General features: G+C 39.2%; 1 protein-coding gene across 2 annotated transcripts in view; it reads right to left on the bottom strand.

Annotated features, from left to right (window-relative positions):
- The window catches only part of negr1 (neuronal growth regulator 1), a 153,112-nt gene that overhangs the window by 43,430 nt on the left and 85,596 nt on the right, over nucleotides 1-24,086 (bottom strand). For both annotated transcript variants that reach the window (XM_028587407.1, XM_028587408.1), the window contains exon 4: nucleotides 10,350-10,481. In XM_028587407.1, coding sequence (XP_028443208.1) covers nucleotides 10,350-10,481 — 132 coding nt within the window. The remainder of the gene's footprint in view (nucleotides 1-10,349; nucleotides 10,482-24,086) is intronic.

The raw sequence follows: 24,086 nt of genomic DNA, 5'->3' as shown, positions 1-24,086 counted from the left end.
CTGATGCCATGCTGGGGGGTATTAGTAGACCTTGACTGGATGTATTTGCTGGCTGTGCGTGTGTGTGCTGTGGGTGTTTGTACCCTGTGTCTATGAAACATACAAACTCAAAGTATTATACTAAGTAAGTAAGTATAACACTTTTCTGGCTTCAGAAACTCCAAAGATTGCTTCAGACCTGTAAGTATTTTAACTGCAACCAGCATTAATGGTAACCACACCATTAAGACAATCTGCAAAAAAAGTTACAGTCCCATCAACATCTTTGCAGAGGAGCTACAACAACCTGCAGCAAAGAATGATAGGGTTACTAAAGCTTGTGGTAAAGTACCATCAGAGTAATTAGCATCTGACAACGTGCATCAGAGAAGAGCTGTACTATACTTAAAGAAAAGAAACAGGAAAAAGAAAGAAAATTGTAACAGTGAACTACAGCCCAGAAATATAAGCCAATAACAAGTATGACAAAATCAATGCAGTATGCCGACAGACAGAGGCTTAGTGAATCCTTGTAATCCTCCATTGGTGTCATTGTGCAGGGTCATTGATTATCTGAAGCCTCTGAAAGCAGCAGGGTGACTTGGCTGTTGCGCTCTACAGTTGCTAGGACAGTGGACATGGTGGCCCAGGCAGGTGCGTCAATACTTGAAACCTCACTCATAGAGCCACTGGCCACATACTTTTAGGTTAAAACTAAGAACTCAAAACAACTGGCAAACTGTCTGTGTAAATTTGCTAATTTCATGTAGATGTTCTTCCTTTTTTGAAGTTGGAGCATTTTGATGTGTCCCCTTTTATTTATTACCAACTGGATGAGCCTTTTGCCAAAAAGAACATTGTGCTTTCTTCATTAGACTCAAAGGATATCCTATTTCTGGTAAACTTGGATTACTGTCCTCTATTAAAAATTCGTTAAAATCCTGGCAAGCTAAATTAGATTAAAACAACAAAGGAATCAATATATATATATATATATATATATATATATATATATATATATATATATACACACACACACTTTTTTTTTTTTTTTTTAACATCAGCATACAATATGAACAGTATAGGCCATCCCTCCCAGTGGTGTAACTAAGGAATGGTAACTTTAAATATAAATCCAGAAATTACCCAAAGCTGGTACAGGGATATTGATCATGTATCATCATCTATCTTATCAAGGACACCTCTCATAAAAGTTCCCCAGACTATAGTTTCTATGCTCCAAATGAGCAGAATGTTAACTTAACAAGAAACCTTTGCAGCATGTTGGAAAAGAAAAAAACACCCCCCGTCATTTTGTAGGTGGTCCAAAATGCTCCGCTTTTATATGCATATCAATAATATCAAGTCTTTCCAATTTAGATCCTGGCACTGGGATCTGTTAAGACGGATCACAGCCATAAAATCCAGTCCAATCCAATAATTCCAATTTCAACATGCTGGCACGTCCTATATTATCATACAGTATATTGTGCAATTCACCAACAGGATTTGGAGAGTAATGCAAAGCAGTGCACTAAAAATCATGAAGGCCCAATAATCCAGGTAATTTAGTGTCTGGAGCACTGGAGATCTGTGGTGGTGCTGTAAATCTTGCCTGGAGTCATGGTGACTCCACCAGATGGGGGTAAGGGTTTGGGTCCAGGAATAGCACAGGCATGGCAGAAAAATGGGAGCTGTAAGGCCCTGCCGGGTGACAAATGGCCAGTTGTAGGTCGATCACAAACAGACTTTCATTACATCTGCATTATGCGGAGCTTGTCATCAAAACAAAGATGATGTCTCCAATTGTACATCTCTATAACGTGCATTAATACAAGCATGTTAATGACAGTCTTGTACAAGTATTTTACCAGAAAATGTAACTCAGCACAAATTCTTTCAGGAAGACCTAACAAGTAATCAGTCCCTCCTAAAGCAAATCAGCGCTGGAGTCGTTCACCTTCTGATAATCCAATCAGGAACGGCCAAGGATCCCATAGGCCAATCACAGCGTTACATCAGCGTTTTAAAAAGCTGCTTCTTTCCCTGTGCTATCAGCTGTCATTTCAGGAAGACGTCGTCCCTCCTCCTCCCCTTCCGCCTCCCGTCCTAGGGGTTTCTCCGGCTGTCGCTCCGATGCCTTCTCGGTCTGGTTTTCCGGCTTTCTCCGCCACCACCGGTGTCTGGATTCCATCGGGGGGGTTACATCTTGGTTCCCTACCCCTACATTAAATGTATCAATATATTAAATGTATTAATAACGATGGAGTTCAATCTCCAATATACTGTACGCTATATGCTGTTGTACATTAAAACCTTTTGCATATCTGCAAACAAGTCTATCCTGATTGAAATGACTTTGGTAGAAGTTAAGTCTCCTTTTAGAATTTTACTTGAGTAAAAGTCTTAAAGTATCAGATATTTACTGTACTTAAGTATTAAAAGTAATTTTTTTTGTATTAAATGTACTTAAGTATTAACAGTAAAAGTAAAACAAAACTTTGATTATGAACTTTATGGCCAGAGGTGTGTAATGTCATCTTCATCACCACTGTTTTGGGTGGTCATCGTCTGTTACCGTGGTGGCAGAGCCTGCACCAGGTGCTTCCATGACACACTGTCATTATGCTTCCTCTTCTTCTTCTTAAGTTTTGGCCTATGTTTTTTTATTTTTTTTTTATTTTTTTGCAGCTTGGCAACAAACGGCAAGGCATGAGGTCACCAACTGGAATGAAGGGTGCATTATCTTGGCAATTTAGGAGGAATGATTCGCCAAACCTGCTTTTTTCCAGTGTAACAAATTTCTTCTGATTTTATTTTCTAGTAACGAGTAACTAAGATGCTTAGGGGAAATGTAGTGGAGTAAAAGTATACATTTAATTTAGGAAATGTAGTGGAGCAAAAGAAAAAGTTTCCGTAAATATAAATAACAAAGTAAAGTACAGATACTACAAAATTCTACTTAAGTATAGTAGCAAAGTATTTGTACTTCGTTACATTACAACACTGGTTAATGATGAGTAAAATGGGGAACCTTCTCTCCTAATATTAATGAACACGGTTTGTTCAGAGAGCATTGCACCTTAATGTACAAGGCTTCACTGAGTCGCTTGCCTTAAGTAGATCTCACGTGACTATTAATGATTAATTGGTGTGCTTTAAGACCGAATATGATTTATTTAGCTACAAACTATTGCTTGCCAAGAGAACCCAGAGAACGCAAGCTTTTTAATTAAAAGATCAATTAATAACCCTACCTCTTCAGCCAGATTTGAAAATGAGTTTTCATTGCAATTAAGAAATGGACTCATCAGTGCATGACTTATCAGCTTACACACAGAGACACTGTTCCCCACTGCCATCTGTGGGCTTCATTGTCCTGTTTTTTTTGTCGGTCAGGAATGGTTCTGCTGCCAAGATTTATTAATTAATTAAGATTTCTATTCAGAACAGCTAGGGAACATTGTGTTCCTTCTTTTTATACAATGCGAGGCATATAAATAACCGGCTTAGTGTGCAGGACTGTGTGGGTCGACAGCACCAGGGATCTATTGTCTGTATTAAACACTAAATGGTTCAAGGTACACAAATTTCCACCTATCGCTCTGATGAGTACCACACCACAACCAGCACAAATGGAAATATCATTAATGCTACAGGAGAGTTCACTAAGTCACCCCCAGCTGTGTAAACACACAAAACATTCACACAATAGACAGATTAATGCAAGCCTGCCCCAATGTTAAAGACATTTGTCTTTTGTCAACGTTTTTTGATCGGTCAAAAAAAAAAAAGCAGACCAAGCTAAAAGATGAAATTGTTGTGTGTCAATGTGTTTTGAAACAGTACCAGCAAGACCACTTTTTTCTGCAGAAGATCAAGATTCCGCTCACTTATTCAGGCCCCGCATGCAGCAGGGAATCCAAATAGCAATCAAGACGAGAGCTTTGGAGAGATGTAGAGAGATGGATTTACATCCAAACAGCTCGAGGGTACTGGCTTTAACTCTACTTAGAATTGGATCAGTATCCAATTCGAGGAAGTCTTCTCTTTTGAATTGTAAGCCACAGTATTTCAATGGATACTGCAAACTGTCGACAAATGCTCAACTGAGACTCCTGATGCCTGATGTTAAAATACTCCCAATAAGTGATTTCATTGAACTGTGGAATGAACATTTATTCTACCTTTGATCCACTAGTGCAATCCTCCCCTGCACTGAGGTAGATCTGGACACACACTCACGTGCACACACAGTATGTAGGGAATACAAATGTAAATGAAGTGTACAGCTATGCAAATGTTATATTGTATAATGATTCTTAATAAGAAATGCTAATACTGTGCAAACATGCTCACACTCCACTAATAGTTGTTTACTTTCTTGTCATGACTTGACATTGTAATACTGGGGGGGTCATGAAGATGTGTCTCCTGACCATAAGTAAACAGGTTTAGCCTCTTATTTATCGGAGATGGTCATGACTCCCCTGAACAACTCTGTCAGGGGAGTGAGAGGGGCATGTTGTGGGTGTATCTAACAGAGCAGGGCTTGAATTCAAACAAGCCCAGATGATGGGAGCTTTAGAGGGAAAGGCAGGGTTGGAGCAAACAAAACACAAGGTGATGTAAAGAATTTGAAGTACTGACAGTATGTCCCTGCATTTCAATTATGCCCAGAAATCTATCAATACTATGGCTGGACGCACTTCTAACTTGCATGCTCATAATTCATTAAAAATGATCACAGTTTTGTTGGCCAATTAATGTGAGCAGGAAAAAAAGTGAGGTGCTCTTCTTTTTATAAATACAGCAATGGGGAATATGTGAGCAGAATTCACAGCTGTAGGGTACTGGAGGAGGAAGGAGGCGTACAAATGGCTGGCAAAGTCTGAAGCATACAGGGCCCAGCTTCACTCTGCAAAGCAAGTGAAACCTTGCCATGAAGAAAAACAAGTGATGTTGAAGAGGGAGAGGCGCCTGCACTGGTTTAAACCTGAACTCTACATCGAGATGGGAAGGTACAAGATCATACAGACTATCCTAGCAAACAGTAAGAAATAACAAAATAACAAAGTTGAATCTAGTGTGACAGAGCTACCCTATGCTAAAGACCATGCCATTAGTATTCTGCTCTAACTTTCTCAGAAATGTGGCTGTTACATAACCACTGGCTTCATATAAAAAACACAACAACATTTTGCATCAATGTAAATAAAAGAGAGACCCATATCCCAAAAAAGCCAGGGCCTTCCTACTCCGCATCAATAATTCAAACATTTGTGGTGCTAACATGGCATCAACTGATCTACTCTGGGCTTCTTTACATTTATTTCCTGCATATTGACTTGTGGCAACCCTGGTGATTATGACACGAACGAGAGATGGAGAGATGATCAGAGCATCTGGCATGGTTTCAAACAGCTTCAGTTGAAGCATGGGAAACAGTGACGAGCAAATAAAATGTAGCAAAACAAGACAGTTGGTTGTCTGTGTACCTTCCACGTGTGACTAAAGTTTGTGCAAACTGTCAAATCCCATGTTGCAACATGATGCTCAAACTCTGTAGTGTCACTCTTCCGATAAGGAATGAGAGCAGACAGCTCTCTCTGTCTACACTACAAAGGAAGGTCAGGCACCTTTGATTTCTCAGTTTGAAATAAAAAAAACAGGTTTTTATTATTGTTTTATCGGTATGCAGTTAGTAATGGACGCCTTCATTCTACAACAAGGTGGGTTCATTAATTAATCAAACACTGGCTTTTAATCTCAGGCGGAGGTTTCCCACCGTTGTTTCCTTCTCATTCATCCCTCCGACGCAGCCACCTAGATGTGATATTTATGCCTTTGAGTCACACTGTGCTGTGAGAATTTCAGCCAATAACGGAACCCACCTGCAGTGAAGATGAATATGTAAATTTGGAAAGTAGGCCAGAGATCAGATTTCATTAGGTAAAATCACTGCTGATACATCCTTTCGCCAAGCAGGGCTTTTCAGCGAATCTGATTCAAGCATCACCCTCTGGATGACTGATATTCAGGTTGATAAAAGTATTCAGTCGTCATTCATTCATCCCTGGAAGTGTAAAGACGAGAGACAAAGGCAGGCCAAGTCATTTAATTAATGCTGTCTGTTCAATGTAGTCTTTTGAGTCTTTGAGGAATTCAAACAGAGGTTACTGGACTTAACATTGCTGCACAGTGACAATGCCTCAAACCTTCTGCCTCTAACTCATCGTATCATAGAAAGCCAAATGGCAGGCTTAGTGTTATGGACGGCCTCGTATTATTAAAACTCCAAACATGCTCAAGCTTAATTTTGTTTTCATTACTCTGGTTTGCTTATTTTAATTAGTGGCCTTAATCTGCAATTAGCCCAAAGGTCAAATATGTTCTTAGCTTAAAAAAAGGAATTGTTTTGAAAGCAGAGAGAAATTGTTCGGACATGTATTTAATTAGACTGTTAACCCATGAAATGTCAGTGTCACTCACTCCTATGCTGTCTTTTTAGAACGATAAAAGAGAAATAGCGCAGGCATAACTGATGGATGTTCATGACTTAATTTAATTTAACTGCTATTAACGAGATGGATATTCTGAGAGGATCAATGCTGATGCTCTGATGGGGTCAATGTACACCATCATAGCCTTTTACATAATTTAACAATGACATCCAATGAAACCTGAATATTTGTATGAAAGAAGAGACCAATAGTTTTATTTTCTGTCATCATTCTGTGTGGTAACTTAAAATCTTTTAGATGGCATATTTCACGTCATTGACTGACAAGGTAGTAAAAGTGACACCTGCAGAATCTCTCAGGAGAGCCTTACAAAGTTCAGTGGCTGATTTTGTCAGCCGAGTAAAACAGCTGTATAAACGTGCCCATACAGTGTAATATTTTTCAATAACGTTCATTTCTTGATTCTTGCTATGTAATTATCCTCTCTTGTTTGAATTCCTCTGTCAGCTAACGTCTTTATTTTAACCCAGTATTTGGCATGCTGAGCCCTCATCAACGCCCCACGCTCCTGGGCACTTGGTGAATATAGCTTGATGTGTGACAGTAAAGCATGAATGACACAGTGGATTGGGATATGGTCCAAATGCTTCGCTTTTTCCTTCACAGAGGGAGAATCGCACTGGGGTGGAGAGGAGGCAGTGAAGAGTGGCCACCAGCTGGCTCAGGCTCTGCCTGCTGTGGCCATATCAGCCGCTCCAATGGACAACTTTAATTCATTTATTCTACACCTTTTCTTGGTAAATGAGCACGTCATAAATCCACATGTAGAGGGACAAGGCAACTTACATGAAAAAGACAAGAATAAAGTAAACATACTTACAAAATTGTTTTGAGAGCTTAAACACTGACTATATAAAGCTACATAACATAAGGCACTGAAGTTGAGATTTTTCAAACAGCTACCTCTTGCTGCCATTTGAAGGTCTTGCACACCAAAATTGCTTTGCACTGCTTTAATGTCAGAGACATCTTTTGTTTATGCAGGTCTCATAGTCATGCAGCACTTTGAATGCTAAATAGCCGCAATAAAACACAGGTCTTTTTATGTGAAAGGTGCTTGTGAGGACAGAAAGGTCTGACTATGGAGTTACACGTTCTCCATCTTCAATGATAATAAGTTACATGCTACTTTATGGGCCCTTTGGGTGGCCCTAATGGGCCCACGTGGGATCAATGGGAAGTTAGAAATCAAACGTAAATAAGTGTACATCATGCATGGTATACAACTGCATTGCTTTTATTTTGAAGGCCACTGTTTTTTGTTGTTGCTTTGTTTTTGTGTGAACGTATGTAGCTTCTTCTTCTTCTCTGATTGCAAGTCGCAACTACAAAGAAGAACTGCAATGTGTCGGCGAGCCAAGAACTGAGCTCCCAAGAGACATTAGCATGGACGTGAATGAGCTGTTATCCCTAAAAAATGTAAGCTCATGGGAAAAAAGAAAGGTTGATACAGAGTGCTGAGTTTTTATAAAAATATGGACTTCTAAGTATTTATTTACTGAAGTCAAAGGTAAAGCCGTGTGCTTTGTTTGCGGAGAACAGATCGCTGTGTTAACGGATTATAATTTGAATCGCCACTACAATACTAAACACGCAGAATACAACAACTTGACTGATGCAGAGCGGGCACGGACATCTGAAGCTTTGCTAGTTAAGCTGCAAAAGCAACAAGGCTTTTTACCAAGTGTTGCACATCCAGGGATGCTGAAGTCAAGACCAGCTTTGTGATATCGCACAAAATCGGCAAAAACAGTATGCCATTTTCTGAAGGGGTGTTTATCAAAGAGTGTTTTGGTGGACTCTGCTGCGCTAATATGCCCAGAGAAAAAAAGAGCCGTTTGAGAATGTGCCGCTTTCCAGGCAAACCGTAACGAGAAGGACTGAGGACATTGCGGGAAACCTGGAGATTCAGCTGCAAAAAGAAGTGAAAAACAGCAAATGAGGTAGTAAGATTACAAACAAAAAGATAATAACACTTGTATGAAGTTCATTTAATGCTGTTTTCAAAAATCGCAAAAATATGCACATTTTGTTCACAATTGCTTTCGTGGATGTTGATTAAATAGTGACATAATTGAATGCTGTTCAAATAGAGAGAAAGAAAAAAGTGAAAAAAAGCAAATTCTGTAGTTAGACTACAAACGAAATAGTAATAGCACTTTATAAAGTTAATTTAATGCTGTTCTTTGAAAACTGGCAAAAACATGCACATTTTGGTCACAATTGCTTTCGTGGATGTTGATTAAATAGTGACATAATTGTCTGCTTCACTTTTTTCAAGTCCTAATCATTACATTTACTCTTACCAGTCATAGCTTATCAAAGACCTTACAATTTACTGCTTTTTATAAAGAGATGAAATTAATATTGAGCAGAATTGAGTTTAGCCTATGGGTTCGGCCCGCCACAACAGTCCCTGTTTCTCATGTGGCCCCTTGGGAAAATGAACTGCCCACACCTTCTATACAGCATACCTCATTTGAAATAAGAGATATTTTTCAGCAACTGAAACTGTGCTATACCTAAAGGATTATGTAAAATATCATATTAAACATACATCATAAGCAGTTTTCATAGGCCAATTTATAACATACCACTGAAAATTATTGAAGGGGCCTATGAAAGATATTTGGACAATTCTCCTCAATAATAAAGAATGAGTAACATGGCCAATGACAGGAACAGCTCTGTAGCTCTGTCAGCTTCAGATAACTCTGGGCAGTGGGCAAACACTGCCTTAACACTTGGCCAACTAAGTATACTCCCACCCATAGTATCGCTCCGGTGCTCAAGCTGTGGTGATTTTGCTTGACAGCAAAGGAAAGTCTTCCTCATCAATTCACTCAGTTTGGATACTAAACCCACATAACCCTGCTGCCTCGCTTTAAAATACGGCCTCTGCCTATGACATGCCTTATCAATCATTGTGAATATCTATTTTGTTCTGTAGCATAAAGACACTCCCAGTTGTCAAAGCACTTTTCATCCTTGAACCCATGTCTCAGTAGAGCTATAAATAACTGGCATCTAAAACTCTACCACTCAGACCCAGCTAATTAGAGCAAGGCATTACACAGAAATAATGGCCGCAAGACTTGGTTTAATAATGATCCAAGATGAAAGCTGTGTTAACTCAGAGAGGTGGAAATACAGTAAAAACATTATTGGATTTAAAGTTGTGGCGAAAAAAAGAGTTAAATCGTAAATATTGTGTATGAAATAATTGCACAATAATGCAGGATAATGCAGGATCAGCTTTCCAGATATGACTCAGTAACTGGGCGAGGACTCATCCTCTCCCCCCTGTCTCTTCAGCCGACTGTCTGATAAGCTTTGCCAAAAGTGAGATTTAGCACAGGGCATCTATGCAGAAACCTCCATGAATAACAGTAAAGTAAAGGAGCACTTTTAAAAAGAGAGGGAATGGCAATAATTGTCAAGCACCCATTTCCTGCTCATACTTACGAGTGGTGATTTCCATGTGACCACGACAGCTAAAGCCCAGTATCATTCATTAATGCCCTGGCTCCTCATTACTGTCTCCTCACTCTTTTGAAAGACTCATTACCTGCATAATGGAATAGTGCTTAGAACAGTCAGAACTTTCCTTAGTGTGAATTAATCACCTACATGCACAGACAAAAAGGGAATTCTCACATTAAATATTAAGAAACTTCAAGCTCCAGCTTTCTACTTCTTCAAACTTCCAGAAGGTGTACTTTCTTGAAGTGCACCGTCAGGGACATGACGCTGGTATCGCAGAAGACTGCCCCGGTGTCTTTCGTGTGCCTGCAAGGCCAGTGTGGGAAAATAGGGAAGCAAGGAAGAAGAAAGAGATATACTTACAGTTGACTGTGACTTTTACTGCTTTGGTGTCAGGAGAGGCGATGTCATTTAAAGCGCTGCATTCGTAGTCTCCAGCCTGGTCCCTTGTGATGCCGGTGATGTTAAGATATTCGCCACTGTCATACTTCCTGGCTGTAAACAGAAAAATGGAGGCAAAGTACTTACACTGTGTCTACAAAGAAAACAAACACAGCACACAAACATTTAGCACATATATTATACACACACACACACACACACACACACACACACACACACAGCGCTAGGCTTTCTCTAGCCTATGGTTAGTGTGTGGAAAGCCTTCATTTAGAATAAAAAGCTATCAAGTTTAAGCCTGAGTAGAAGACGCAATGCGATTAGATATATTACTGAACTCCTGATTACATTCCTTGCATTCTAAAATAGCAGAGTATTAGCTGTGCATTGATCCATTCGTATTGATATGGTGGCAGGAAATGAAATAATGGTGCATTCTCAGTCATCCACTTATCATTTGCTCTACTCCACACCATGCAGTTTCAGCTGCTTCCTGGAAGATGGACAGATTCAATGGCTCAATGCACATGTCAGTGCTTTATAGTTAGTTAACGGTGCCAAAGGCAGTAGCAGCAAAGCACCATGACTGGCATATTAGCAGGGGGCGTACTGCACCTAAAAAGCTGGAGAGAGTGCAGTCCCACATAAACAGTGTCCACTCCAATCAACAAAGAAACATTAAAATACTCTAGTACTGTAGTGAAATACTACAATTTTTTGTAAATGTATTGCTGGTAAGAACTGAAAGTATAACTGGAAAAAAGCAAAAATGAGATACAGTATGGTGTCAAGTATCAGGGGGAATTACGGATAGATGGATGGATGGATGGATGGATGGATGGATGGATAGATAGATAGATAGATAGATATATAGATATATAGATGGATGGATGGATGAGCAGGAAGCACTGTGTATGTGTGTTAGAAATACTGTTGCAGATTCTCACCTGACCACAATTCACTTCCAACTCAGTAGTGCTCAGTGTGAAAACCTATTTATATACAACCTGTCAGGGATGCGCTTGGAAAGTATGGAGATCAAACAATCAAGCAAAACTGAGCTCAACATACTGTTCAGAAAGTATCAGAGACCCGACACTGACTCAGCAATATCTCAAGAGAGGCCAGAATCAAGACAACCCATGCTTCAGGAGAGGGAATACTACCATTCTGTGCTGCCAATCTCCCCAGCAAGTGAGCTGAATTGTTATATATTGCCACTTCCTTATCCTGCAAACATGGTGGCTTTTTTATCTACAGTACTAGCTATTCTGTCAAAAAACTTGAAACTGAAAGCATTGTCGATAATGAGCTTTCCTGTCTCTTCTCACACAACAATGGAGTCCAAGAGTCTTGGCAAAGATACTGGTGGCTACACAAACAACAGCAAAGGAAAGAAAAATGTTGATAAACAACCACCGGATGTCTCTGAAAAACAGAACCGTTAATATGCCAAGAGAGCACAGGGGCGGAGAAATAACACAAAGGGCTCTATTTTTGTGGCGGTGCATGGCTCATGGCTGGGCTGTGCACCAGTGAAGAAGCTTCTTTTTTTCCTTTTTTTTTTTTTTACTTAATCCCATTGATGGGGGGTAAGGGGTGCAGTACACAAAGTGTCAGTATAGCAATGAAATGGTGGAGTAAAAGTTTGACGTAAAAAATAAGAGGGATTTATGCAGACGAGGTTATCATGGTGCAATTCACTGTCATTCTCTACCTTGTATCTTTGATTTTACCTTGCACTCAACCCATTCAGCCTCTTTTTTTTTTTTCTTATGCAACAGTTATTTTGTATGCATTTATTTGTTATTCTGTATTTATTGTTTATTTCATATTAATGTTCAATGTTTGTTTGTTTGTCTATGCACCTTTCACCAAGGCAAATTCCACATAAGTGTACTTATTGTGGCAATAAAACCGATTCTGATGTTACTGTCAAAATCAGCCGCAAAGTCTGGGATCTCTACAGGAGAACAGGCACCCGCTATCAAGTGTTGTACTTGACCGTACTTAATGGATAGTCTGTCAGCACTAAATCTAATCCAAAAGAAATGAATACATTGCAATTAAATTCAACTTAAACAGTTTGCTTGGTGTGAATTGTTCTTCCTGTAGCTTCAGAGCAAGTCATTGTCCGTGCGGTAGCCCTACAGAGACCTATAGCCTCAGTAATAAACCTAGAATTAAATGGCAGATGCAGAGGGACTGGATTTGATCTGTTTCACTGAATAAGTAGGTCTCCTGCTATGCTAGGCTACAGCCAAAGCCCGCACCTCGACTCCTGATAAAAGACATCACATCCTCCTAGAAACCGGAGAATAGACAGAAACGCATGATCTTACCGTCCAGCTATCTTTCTTGCAACAATGCTGCTTAGAAAATAATACTGTTAAAATATAATGTAACCGCATTGTCATTTGTGTTTGTGATAAGGAAATCTCCTCTTGGTTAAGTAATACTGAATTAATTTTTTGTTTGAATTTAAGAGATACAGTATTGATGAATTAAAAGGAAATAGTTTTATTTAACACGCTATTTAACTGTTGATTTTTGACCTTATTTCAGCACCAAGCGCATACTACACCTACTGATTCCCTCAAATATCCAACTGTGTAGCTGTGCTTTGTACCTCTAGCCACACAAATACCACAATACATTCTCCTTGCCGTGTGTATCTGTAGCATGAGCCGCTTACTATGTGTATAATAATGCACCAGTGATTGATAGAAAGATAGCAGGATGTGTACATGTACAGTAGTTGGTATGTGTGTCAGAGGAATACTAAGTCCACCGTACATGACAAAGCAAAAAAGCAGATATATTCATTTTAATGATTGTCTACATATCGCAAACACAGCTTTTATGGATTTTTGAGAACCATTAGTGGTTCCACTGTGTCTAGCTTGTTTACTGCATGCAATGATTGATGCTACAAATCAAGGAACCTACACAGACAGCAGGGTTATGTTTGTTGCTTTTGTCTTTTATTGTGAAGCACTTTGTGACGCCTGCTCGGGACGGCTGCTTAACAAATGTGTTTTATTTGCGCAGTTATGGATTATAAAAGATCTACAGACTTTCACAGGACTTTATGTTTCGGTGCCCTGTGTATACTCCCCCCTCCTTTCCACCAAGTACCGGTAGTTACTGTAACATGGTTGACCTATACACTGCTCTTAATGCACAGCTCCAGTGCATTTCAGTGTAATGGGGAATTATGATACGCAGGATGTGGAAATCCACTGTGTGCACTTGTGTCTTTTACTAGGGCAATGAAATCAAAAGCAGTGACCCATGAGGCCAAGTATGCCTGATGCTTCCAGTGCCATTTATCAAATGGCTGAATCAAATGCAGTGGTTTTCACAGGAAAGCACAGAAACTTATTTGTCACATCCTGGAAAACCCAATGAATCAGTTATTTGCCACTGGGGGATAGTTGGTGGCATAGGGCACGTTGGAGCAATCAACGTCCTAAAACAATAAGCATTAAATAAAAATGAAACATATATATGAAACGAGTCATGTTCTATTGGGTGTTGCACGGTACGATTAGCAAGATGAGAACAGAGACAGACTTTCTTCCCTTCTGTCTTACTGTGTTGCACAGCCCCTCGGTCTACAAATATTGTCATCGGCAACAGAAGGTTGGATATCATTGACAACAACTTTGAAAGGCATCCATATTATTTCTAAGCCTCTATTTTTGTGTTCAATTTGACCTGAAATCAGGGAGGTGATTCCACCTGCTCAGGGGATGTGTAAGTGCAATTTTCCTGGCTTTAGCTGACAGAAGTACACACATGCACACACTGGGAAAAATCACAAACTATCAGATTTTGAGATGAGCACTTCACTTTGATGTAAATGTTACATTTGCAATAGTGCAGATTAAAATTAACATTAGATAACAATTTTTATGCCGTTAAGACAGAGTCTGAACTGGGTTAAAAATCTTACAAAAGAGTCATCTACACCAGCTTGAAGGAGGTTTATGGTCCTTTTCTTTCAGTTCATTGGATATCTCTAGCCTATAGACAATGTTTTTAATGTAAAGGAGTGCAGATACTAGGGCTGGGCAATATATTGATATTATATCAATATCCTGGTATGAAACCAGATATCATATTAAATTTGGGATATTGTAATATGGCATAAGTGTTGTCTTTTCCTGGTTTTAAAGGCTGCATTACAGTAGTGATGTAATTTTCTGAACGTAACAGACAGCTTTTCTATTATTTGCCATTACCCACTAAGTCCACATTATCAATGCTTATTTATCTAAAACGTCATTGTAAAAATATTTTTGTGAAAGCACCAATTGTCACCTACAATATCATCGCAATATCGACATCGAGGTATTTGGTCAAGAATATCGTGATATTGGATTTTCTCCATATCGCCCAGCCATAGCGGATGCATTAAAGAAGTAATTACATGTGTAATTACATTTCTATTTTAATCTTCTGACATAGCTTCTGAAGTCTGAACTTTTATTTTAAATGGCAAAAACCCAAACAGGAAATGTTATTTTTGCCAGCAGAACACAACTTCACTCTACTGCACATATCTGTGTTCACCTGATACTGCCTGATTCAATTAGGTCTGAAGTTGTTTTCTTCAAGGCAGTCGGTCTGATGTCGTCCCGCCTAATGTCCAGCTGTATGGCACCATAGACCAGACAATCTTTTCCCCCCTGTGGCTTTAAGTCTTTTAGTCCAAGAAATCATGCCATTTTCAATACAGTCTGAGACTTAATTACTAAAATGATTAATTGAATTTCCTTTTAAAACATATTTTTGGTTTTGTGAGAGCAAGACATAAAATATGTATTTTAATGACGTTGCAAAGTGAGAAAACATCAGAATGCCAAATCAGGCTAAAAAATCAATAGAGAAAAATTAAAGTGAGTTCTCAAACGCCACTAAGTGTAGCTTTCACGATAGTGGGTACAAAATGGGTCGCCTGTGCATGGTTGACCATATGATATAAAACAGCATCTATCTAGCCTGAATTATGATAATTGACAAAAAGGATTCAAACCAAACAAATTTTAACATGGAATATATATATATTTTTTAAAGATAATATTTTGGGCTTTTCCATCTTTAATTGATAGGACCTCTGTGTCGAGGCATAAACCTCCCAGTATATGTGTTCTACCCGCTGAGCCAACCCAGCCACGGAATATTTTTTATTTCAGACGCAGCAGGTAAAGCACAGGAGGGATTTATGAAAATAATGATGGCTCCATTCTTTTGAGCTATCCCAGTAAGCCAAGCCAGTAAGCCAGCATGCACAATACCAGTGCCTTAAAACTGGCATTTCTAAATCGATTGCAACCATTATTAATGTTATCAGTCCTTCCTGTAGTGTTCCTGATATTTAAAATGTCTGCTTGCACAATTCATACGAGGCTCAATGTAACTGGCACATTCATGAGGAACAGGTGTGAGTAATAATCAAGGCCACATTCAATAGTACCCTTTAGTGATATCCACAGGTGGCATGTAGGCTCCTAATTAAACTGATGGCGCTAGATATTACAGCTTGCAAGTGCTCACTAACATGAAGAGAATTGTGGAGCGTAGGGCTGATGATTCAGCATGAAAATACCTTCTAATGACATCTTTCAGATGGTCATACATTAGTCAAGCCTTCAAGATGAGTTGAACCAAATGAAGTATGGTGGGAGATATAACATATAACATCATCACCATGATTGTATCAATTTTGCCAAGCCTACAAAATGACTTCTACTGTGCTCTTACATCCCACATCCATGTTCCTACTGCTCATCTTTGTTCTTGATGCCCAGAAAAAACTTTAAATCAATCTAATAATCTAACAAGTTTGCTGTTAACCACTAAATCCACAAATTTGCGCATGTAACACATATCTGTTTAACAGAAAAAGCTCTACAGAACTGCTAATAATAATAACTATACAACTGAAATCCCGCTGTGAATTTCTTTACTAATGATAGTTCATACAAACTATAGTCCCACTGGTGAGTGCAGTAAGAGTGTAGAGGTAAATGATTAACCATTACAACCATTACTATTACTTGTCTTCGCACTGAGCAATTTTGATTATGATTGGAGAGATATGGATTTCTCCCTGTCTTTGCTGCCAAATTGATTTTCGTACAACAGACAAATTCTGTTGCTAAGCTGTAATAAAGACATCCAAAACATGGTCCCCATGCACAAAGTTATGATTGGATACATTTTGTGGGATAAGAAGAAAAATGTTTTGACAAAACACAGAACAGTGGCCAAATAAAATACTTACAGTGTTTAGGCTGAGGAAATTCAGGGGGAAAACACGTTTGCTGGTAAGTGAAAAGATTTCAGTCATAGGACTAAATGTGAGTTTAGATTTGAACCAAAGCAGTGCTGAATAGATTGTTGTGTTGACCCTGACATATGTAATCATAATGTGCAATCTGTTGACTGTTCTGTCAGTGTTACAATTATTTATAGAAAAAACCTCATCAAAGCCAATCAGTTATATGCTGCCATAGACTTTTATTGCAAGAAAACAATAGGATTCGACTATGACAATACTTTAATTCAAATACTGTCCTGCAATGTAGTGGAAAAAATGTGAATTTTGAAAGATTTAACTTGTGAGTTTATTTGTATTTATTACATTTTTGTAAATGTTACCAAATGTTGACCATTGTAAAAATGCAGCTAAGAAACAGCATATTATTTTGTGCCTATATCATCCACATCTAAACTATTTATATAGTATTAAGTGTGACTTAATTATGACAATGAATGCAAGACCTTTTGTGTTGCAAGTTCTATGGTCTCCTGTTCGAACACATAAAGATAATTCCGAAACAAATGGACAAATTTCCATTTGAAAAAATCTAATTAGGCTGCAGTCTTTCTTGAGAAATGAAGGCCAATATATTTAGTAGCATCATCCTGCCCAGGCTGCAAATGGTATTCCTATCGATAACAGCAGGAAGAGGGCTTTGCAAAGGTCATAGAAGCCATTAGACAAGACACGCATCCTTGATATATACTTTGAAGAACATTATATGTTGAGTGCTCAGCCTTTACATTACAGAACAAAAACAGACATAGCATTATGTATCCTTAAAAAATACAAAGAATGAAAAATGGAAAAAAATAACCTCCACTGTTGGTGTAAGTTACTTAAAACCACAAGGAGACCTAACAAGAGTTGTATGTGACTGCACACAGAGATATTTGAGAGACTGACAGAGGCTCTTCTCACCTGAGGGAGATGTCACTCCAAGCAAATTAAAGAAATCATAGTGAGGTTAATTTCACATTCAGCGCCAATGCTTGCTAAGTCCCGCTGCAGTAAGCAATTTCCCACATTGTGTAGGGGAGCTGTGAGTACACTTCCTTCAGGGCTGCAATACACAGATAGGGCAGGCACCACTGAAGAATCCATTATGGCATAGAGCAGCATTTTCTACATCAATTTATCCTTTTAACTCCTGAAGATGGAGAACAACCCACGCTGCTACATTGTGTACTGCTGCCTTCTGGCCCCAACTCAAGGTGTGGGCCAGAACTAGGGGTAGAATTGCATGATGTGCAGGGCCTGCCTTAAAAACAGGCAGTTAGTCTGCCTTGATACATAACCCCTACCTTGTTCCCTGGCTGTCAATCTAAGGCTGCTAAAATCCAGGGAGTGGAAATGGGCCAAAGGAGCCCTAAATCATGTCTGATTGCACGTGCTGCCACCTCAGTGACCCGTAGAATTACCTCACTGTTACTTTCTGTGCTGACATATTTAGCCAAATGCACTGTCGTCAGGGAAACACAATTTCAGCTGCTGGACATAGCTGGGTTGAGAGATCTATGTGACTGAGAGAAATAGCTTAGGCAATGCAGAGAATAGCATATGTCATATAGCAAATAAGCATACTGAGTAAAGGGCATAATTTGTGTGACTGAGGAGAATATTGAATCAACGCGTTTTATTATTTTTGTGCATTAGAATTTATGCATGAAACAATTTGTTGATTACAGTCAAAATATACCAGATGTGAACATCATTGTGAGAGATTTAATTTGTTTTCTTAAAAACGGAATGGGATTCTGGTGGCAGCAGGTAACTATTCAAAATATAAAATACAATGGAATATAATGCAGTAAGGGGCCTTTCGCTTCCAGGACCTGGGCCTACTACGCTTGATCCCAAAGTTCATTTTGTTTAAAGAATATGAACAGGGCTTGATGGTAACTTTTTTCCCAAGGAGCAAGTTTTGCTACTAAATTGAATTTAGGAGTGACTTGCATAAACTGCTATTAGGCTCATTTGTACAATAATACAATCATGTTATGAATAAGCCTACAAAACGTTATGAAGTGCAATATTTTCTATTTTGAAATACATTCTATTAATCAAGAAATTATTAGATGTTGAATATACAGTGGTAGTGTAACGGTCCACCACGGTAGTTTAACTGCTGTTATGAGAATCAGGCGCAGCAGAGTCTCTCTGCAGCGGGACGAAGCCGCCTCTACAGCTTATCAGGCAGTCAATGCCAATAAAGCGGTTCTAACTGTGGTTTTCATGTGTACATGTGTTCATGTGTGTCATACGGTTTGCATCAGGTGTTAAAACCAACTGTACCAAAACACGTGATGTTTTTAACCGGTTATGAAACTGCCTCAATTTAATACTGATGCCATTGGACGGCAGTGCAGCCCGCCGCATGGGCAGACAGCGGTCGGAGCTCCGCGCCCGTCAGCAGCGACTTCTAACTGCGCCGCCAGTCTCCAGGACATGGAGAGTCCGGTACAGCCTCACTCTACAAACGGAGATCCCATTAGCGCTAGCTTCACAGCAGAGTATTCAGATCCAGTCAAAACAATGCAGCTTCACTGGCTTATCAGTGCCAGCAGTTCAATTTCGGAGGATTTAAGCGAATATATGAAATACATTTTACCCTAGCATTGAATTGAAACATACTGTAGTGTGTAAGAACTAAGCAAAACGTTGACTCCATACCACAGCTCAACTGTGCTTATTGTTTAATTAACTGTCTTGGCCGCCACAGTGAGCGGAATTGAATCAATCTGTCGAGCTTGGCCAAAGCCTGAATACTTAACACACTGCAATAAGTATGTGAAGTTATATTAAACCATATTCCACTTATGCATTCAGAATAACTGGCTCTTACAAGATTTGATGAATTGCAACAAGAATGGAACAAAATGGAGCAAAAACAAATGGAGCTATATCTGCCTATACATATCTACAAGGTCAGTATTATAGTGATCCAATTCAGAGTCATAGAGTCAAAGCAAACACCATCACTAACCTTTTACCACGTACTTTCTTGGCTGTGGGAAGGAAGCACTATGTAGAACTGCTTCTATGAAAAGTTAAATATGAACATGTTGATATACTGTGTGTATGAATATATCAGACTCTCCTCTTTTTTACTCGTGGTCATTTAAAAAAAGAAAATCCAGGAACAATGCCCAGAAAAGTAAAACTAAAACCTAAAACATGTAATTATAATAAAACCCTGTGATTAGCAGACAACCTGCTCTACCTGCTGAGCCACAGCAGCCATGATTAATCACTAAAGAAACAGTATATAAAAATAATAATATATAAATAGTTGATTTATATTAATTTAGAGGAACCTCCTTCAAAATGAGGTGGGTGTTAACAAGGTTTAAAAAAAGTGGCTGCTTGGAAGGAAATCTACTACGGCTGCCAGCTGCCATTAAATATGTGTAGAATGGCTACTACATCATGTTATTAACACTCAAACAAAAAAAAGCATGTGCCCATTGAGCACCTCTTTAGTTTGTTAATGCTCAACAGCTGAATGGGGAAGTGTTAGATATGGCTTCTGTTGTTGAAATCTGCGCCTAACTCTTTATCTTTCAGCTCCCATCGTGTTTAAAGGGTGCTCAAGTGTCAGCCCTTGAACTGTGTATCAATTCATTGCAAACTATGAGAAAAGGAAGCCGGTGCTAAATGAGGGATCCCTGGTGAACAGACCGCCAGTAACTTATTTAGCATCTCTTAAAGACCTGCCAAATTCCAGTGCGACATGGCAGGCGCAACTCAAGGTGTGTAGGAGTGATATAAAGTCAAGTTTGAATAATTCATTGCACCGCTCACATTGAAGCCGACTGAGCTACTGTACTTATGCACTTGCTGTTGCCACTTAGTTCAGGACCAATCAAGTTCTGTTGGATCCAGCTTTGAGTAAGCTACAGTACATATATCGTAGTGAGTTGTCAGTGTAGAGGATGCCGCTGTCTGTTTCGTGGGGGGATGTTTTGGGGAAGTATGTAGTTCAGATATATGTACAGTAGTTGCTTGGAAACAGAGAGAGAAAACTGTCCCCCAGCTGAGTCCTTTCACAGGAAACAATCAAATGTGTATTCTAGTATTCTAGTCAGCCATTTTTAAAGGTCACACTTCTATCACATGGATTGAAATCTCAATTGAAAAAGCTTATCAAAGCAATTTTGCCCAGCCATCCATCCCGCCATCCACCCAACCAAACCGGCCTGAAACAGACTATGTTAAAGGCTATTTCACCCCCCTCCCTATGACCTATGAAAGAGTGGTGAGGAAGCACAGCACAGTACGCCATATGTAAGCAATACCCTGAAAGGCTGACATGTCACCCAAGCTATTGGGTGAGGTTTAGGAGTAAAGTAAGTAGCAATGTCAAGAGCTAAATTAATAATGAAAGAGTAGCTACTGGGATTATTACTGTACTTCTTCTAATTGTATTTCTCCTTTAAATTTAGCTTTGATTTAACCATACAAGTTGTTTGAGAAGATCAACATCCTGGGTTGGGAGCTGCAGGGTCCGAAATGATTGTATTGATAAACACACAAACTTGGCAGCCCATTAATTAAGCTTCCCATTAATTCTTTTCAAATGGTGACTGGGCTGCAGCACTGGAACAGTCGAGGCAAGGATCCTAGGCTCAAGGGCACATCAAGAGAGGTTAATAAGGGTAGGGAGAGCATTAAACATTTGCTTTGCACCCTTATCAGCACCATTATCATGCAGCAATCACCCCAAACTCCTGAGGACTTTAATGTCAAGCACAATTTTTATATGGGTAATTAAACTGTTAAACAAAACAGCGATGATTCTTTAAGCATATTAAGCTCCAGACATATGCCGACACCATCCCTTCTCCTAGTAGCATGTCAACAAAGATGATCTGTGTGTTACAAGTACTTGCTTCAGTTTGCATCCCTCTAATTGAAGACTACGCATTCACTTTATATGCACAGATACTGAACCAAACTATTGTCTCAATAAACAGTTTATGGCCACACTTCACTGGATGCACAAATTTTATTATTAGCTGGCAGTTTGCTGGTTGGCAGGAATGCGAGAGAAGGAAAAAAATGACACACAAAACAGGCCGAGTGAGAATAGGAACTTGACAGTCAGTCAGGGCAATTTATCATCCTGTCAAACTTCACTGACTGCTGCAGCAGAACCACCTACAGTGCAAAAAATCCCCACCCCCACCCCAAAATGGGTGGGGAGTGTTGAAGAGAGTAGGGTCGGCAAATAAAACATGCCATGTAGACATGTTTGTCACTTTATAGAGATTTCACCTGCTTGGCCTCAACCAAATTGGTGTGGGTGTAACGATACAATCTACAATATAGTATTTGCATGACTGTGATACAAAAACTCATGGTTTGATACACTCACAAAAGGTTTGACTGAAAATAAACTATGAAAGTTTAAAATGTGTTATTCTATTCTTGTTTTTCTTATACACTGTGTTGCAAATGCAAATAATGCTACTTTAAATAAATAACTGAATCCCTTTTTTATAAGTAGATCTTTCTATAAATCTACTGAGAGAGTTCAACACACCACTCACTTCACCACTTTGACAACAGAGGCAGCATTTTAAATAAAATATCAGCAAAGATAAAAGTAGTTTTCTGGTTCTCTGGGAATTCCTGTGGTGTTCATACGGCTGGGTATCGTTAAAAAAATTCTGATACCGGTACCGATGCCAGTAGCGTGACTTTGATACCGGTTCCTGAACGATGCTTTTTTCGATACCAATTTTATAAAATCCATTTTAACAAAAAGAAATTACAACATTAAGGTACAAATCCTTTATATATTTTTCAGCTCCTACTACGTGAGCCCAGTCTCTGTGCGTAATATAGAGTTTTTCCTGCATGCCTCTACGACGTCTAACGTTAGACAGCCAATGACAAACATTATGAGATCTTGGTAGAAGCATGCTGCATTATTGGCTCACTGACGCTGATGAGATTTACTCCTTAGGTATTGCAATTTGGTATTGAATGAAGAGGCTTTTTTCGATACTCGATACTAAGGAGGCAATTCGGTAGGTGCCTAAAAAGTATTGAATTCAGTACCCAGCCCTAGGTGTTCGACTTGCAGAATTTGTGGATTTGTTTGTATTTTCTGTATTAGCATCACTTTTTTTAGGGGGTGTGTGTAAATTGCAGACATTGGCAAAGTTTCAGTTTAAGTTAATCTCCAAACAACTGTACTTTGTAAAAACAAAAGTATAAACTTGTTTGGACCAACAGTCAACTTTACAGCCACAAACACCAATTTTCAAAGCAAATGTGATGAATGGCATAACGGTTTTAGCATTGATATATCATCATAGAAATTATATCATAATCCATTCCTCCAAACTTCCCCATCTCAAGTGTAGTTGGATTTGATAACTTTCTTAAGAAGACTGGAGTTAAGACTATATTTACTGCAGCCTGTTGGCATTTATTTTTTAAATGCTTGCATTTTAGTTTTATTTTGTGTGTGTGTGTGTGTGTGTGTGTGTGTGTGTGTGTGTGTGTGTGTGTGTGTGTGTGTGTGTGTGTGTGTGTGTGTGTGTAGGTGTGACGGTGTGTTAATGGTATAGCTCAAGTAGTTCAGTTGTCGGTTGCAGGTCTGCTTTTATCTGATGGGTCATTCATAGCTGAGATGAATATTTCCATATGATGTGGCTGCACATTCAGGTTGCCTGTGCACTGGTCGGAGCAGACTGTTCTGCGTTTCCAACAGATTGAATGTAATTCCATCGATAGGTAATTAGCCTATTACAACCTTTCAGTTGTACCACGTCCTTTGGACAAATCGCCCGTACTACAATAACCGACTCAAAGATCCCATGGAGCCCTTTCATTTGACCAGCATATCATTTCTTCCCTGGCATACTTCAAAGTGTGGACCCTTCAAAGTAGAATGAGTGACTGCCACTCGGACTCTGAGGAAGACTCTTTTGATCATCTTCTGAAAACCCCCCTAACGCAATCAGGGCAAGCCCACCAGAGAGGAGGATTTGACAGCCATAAGATAAATGCAGTCATGCTGCAAGCTATCAGATAAGCACAGCATGCTCTAATCCATTAACCCTTTGGGGTCGAGAGTTTCCCCGGCGGAGCTCAGCAGGATTAGAATACATTTTTTTATGTATTAAGATTAAAAGCCTCACAAATTTTTATCATACAAGCATACCAAAAATATTGACAGAAACCTTGTAATTTACACCTTCCAATGTGTTCACTGCCAAATAATATGTGTTTTTGTTTTTTTAAATAACGTGAATTAGATAAAACATAAAACCTTTTCCATTACTCAGTCACAGCAGGTAACATTCCACAGCTACAGCGCAAACCCAACCCCCCCGTTTTTGCATCTCTATTCACAT

The sequence above is a fragment of the Perca flavescens genome, chromosome 9, assembly GCF_004354835.1.
Source record: "Perca flavescens isolate YP-PL-M2 chromosome 9, PFLA_1.0, whole genome shotgun sequence".
Classification (NCBI taxonomy): domain Eukaryota; kingdom Metazoa; phylum Chordata; class Actinopteri; order Perciformes; family Percidae; genus Perca; species Perca flavescens.
This window is presented reverse-complemented; position numbering and strand designations above follow the sequence as displayed.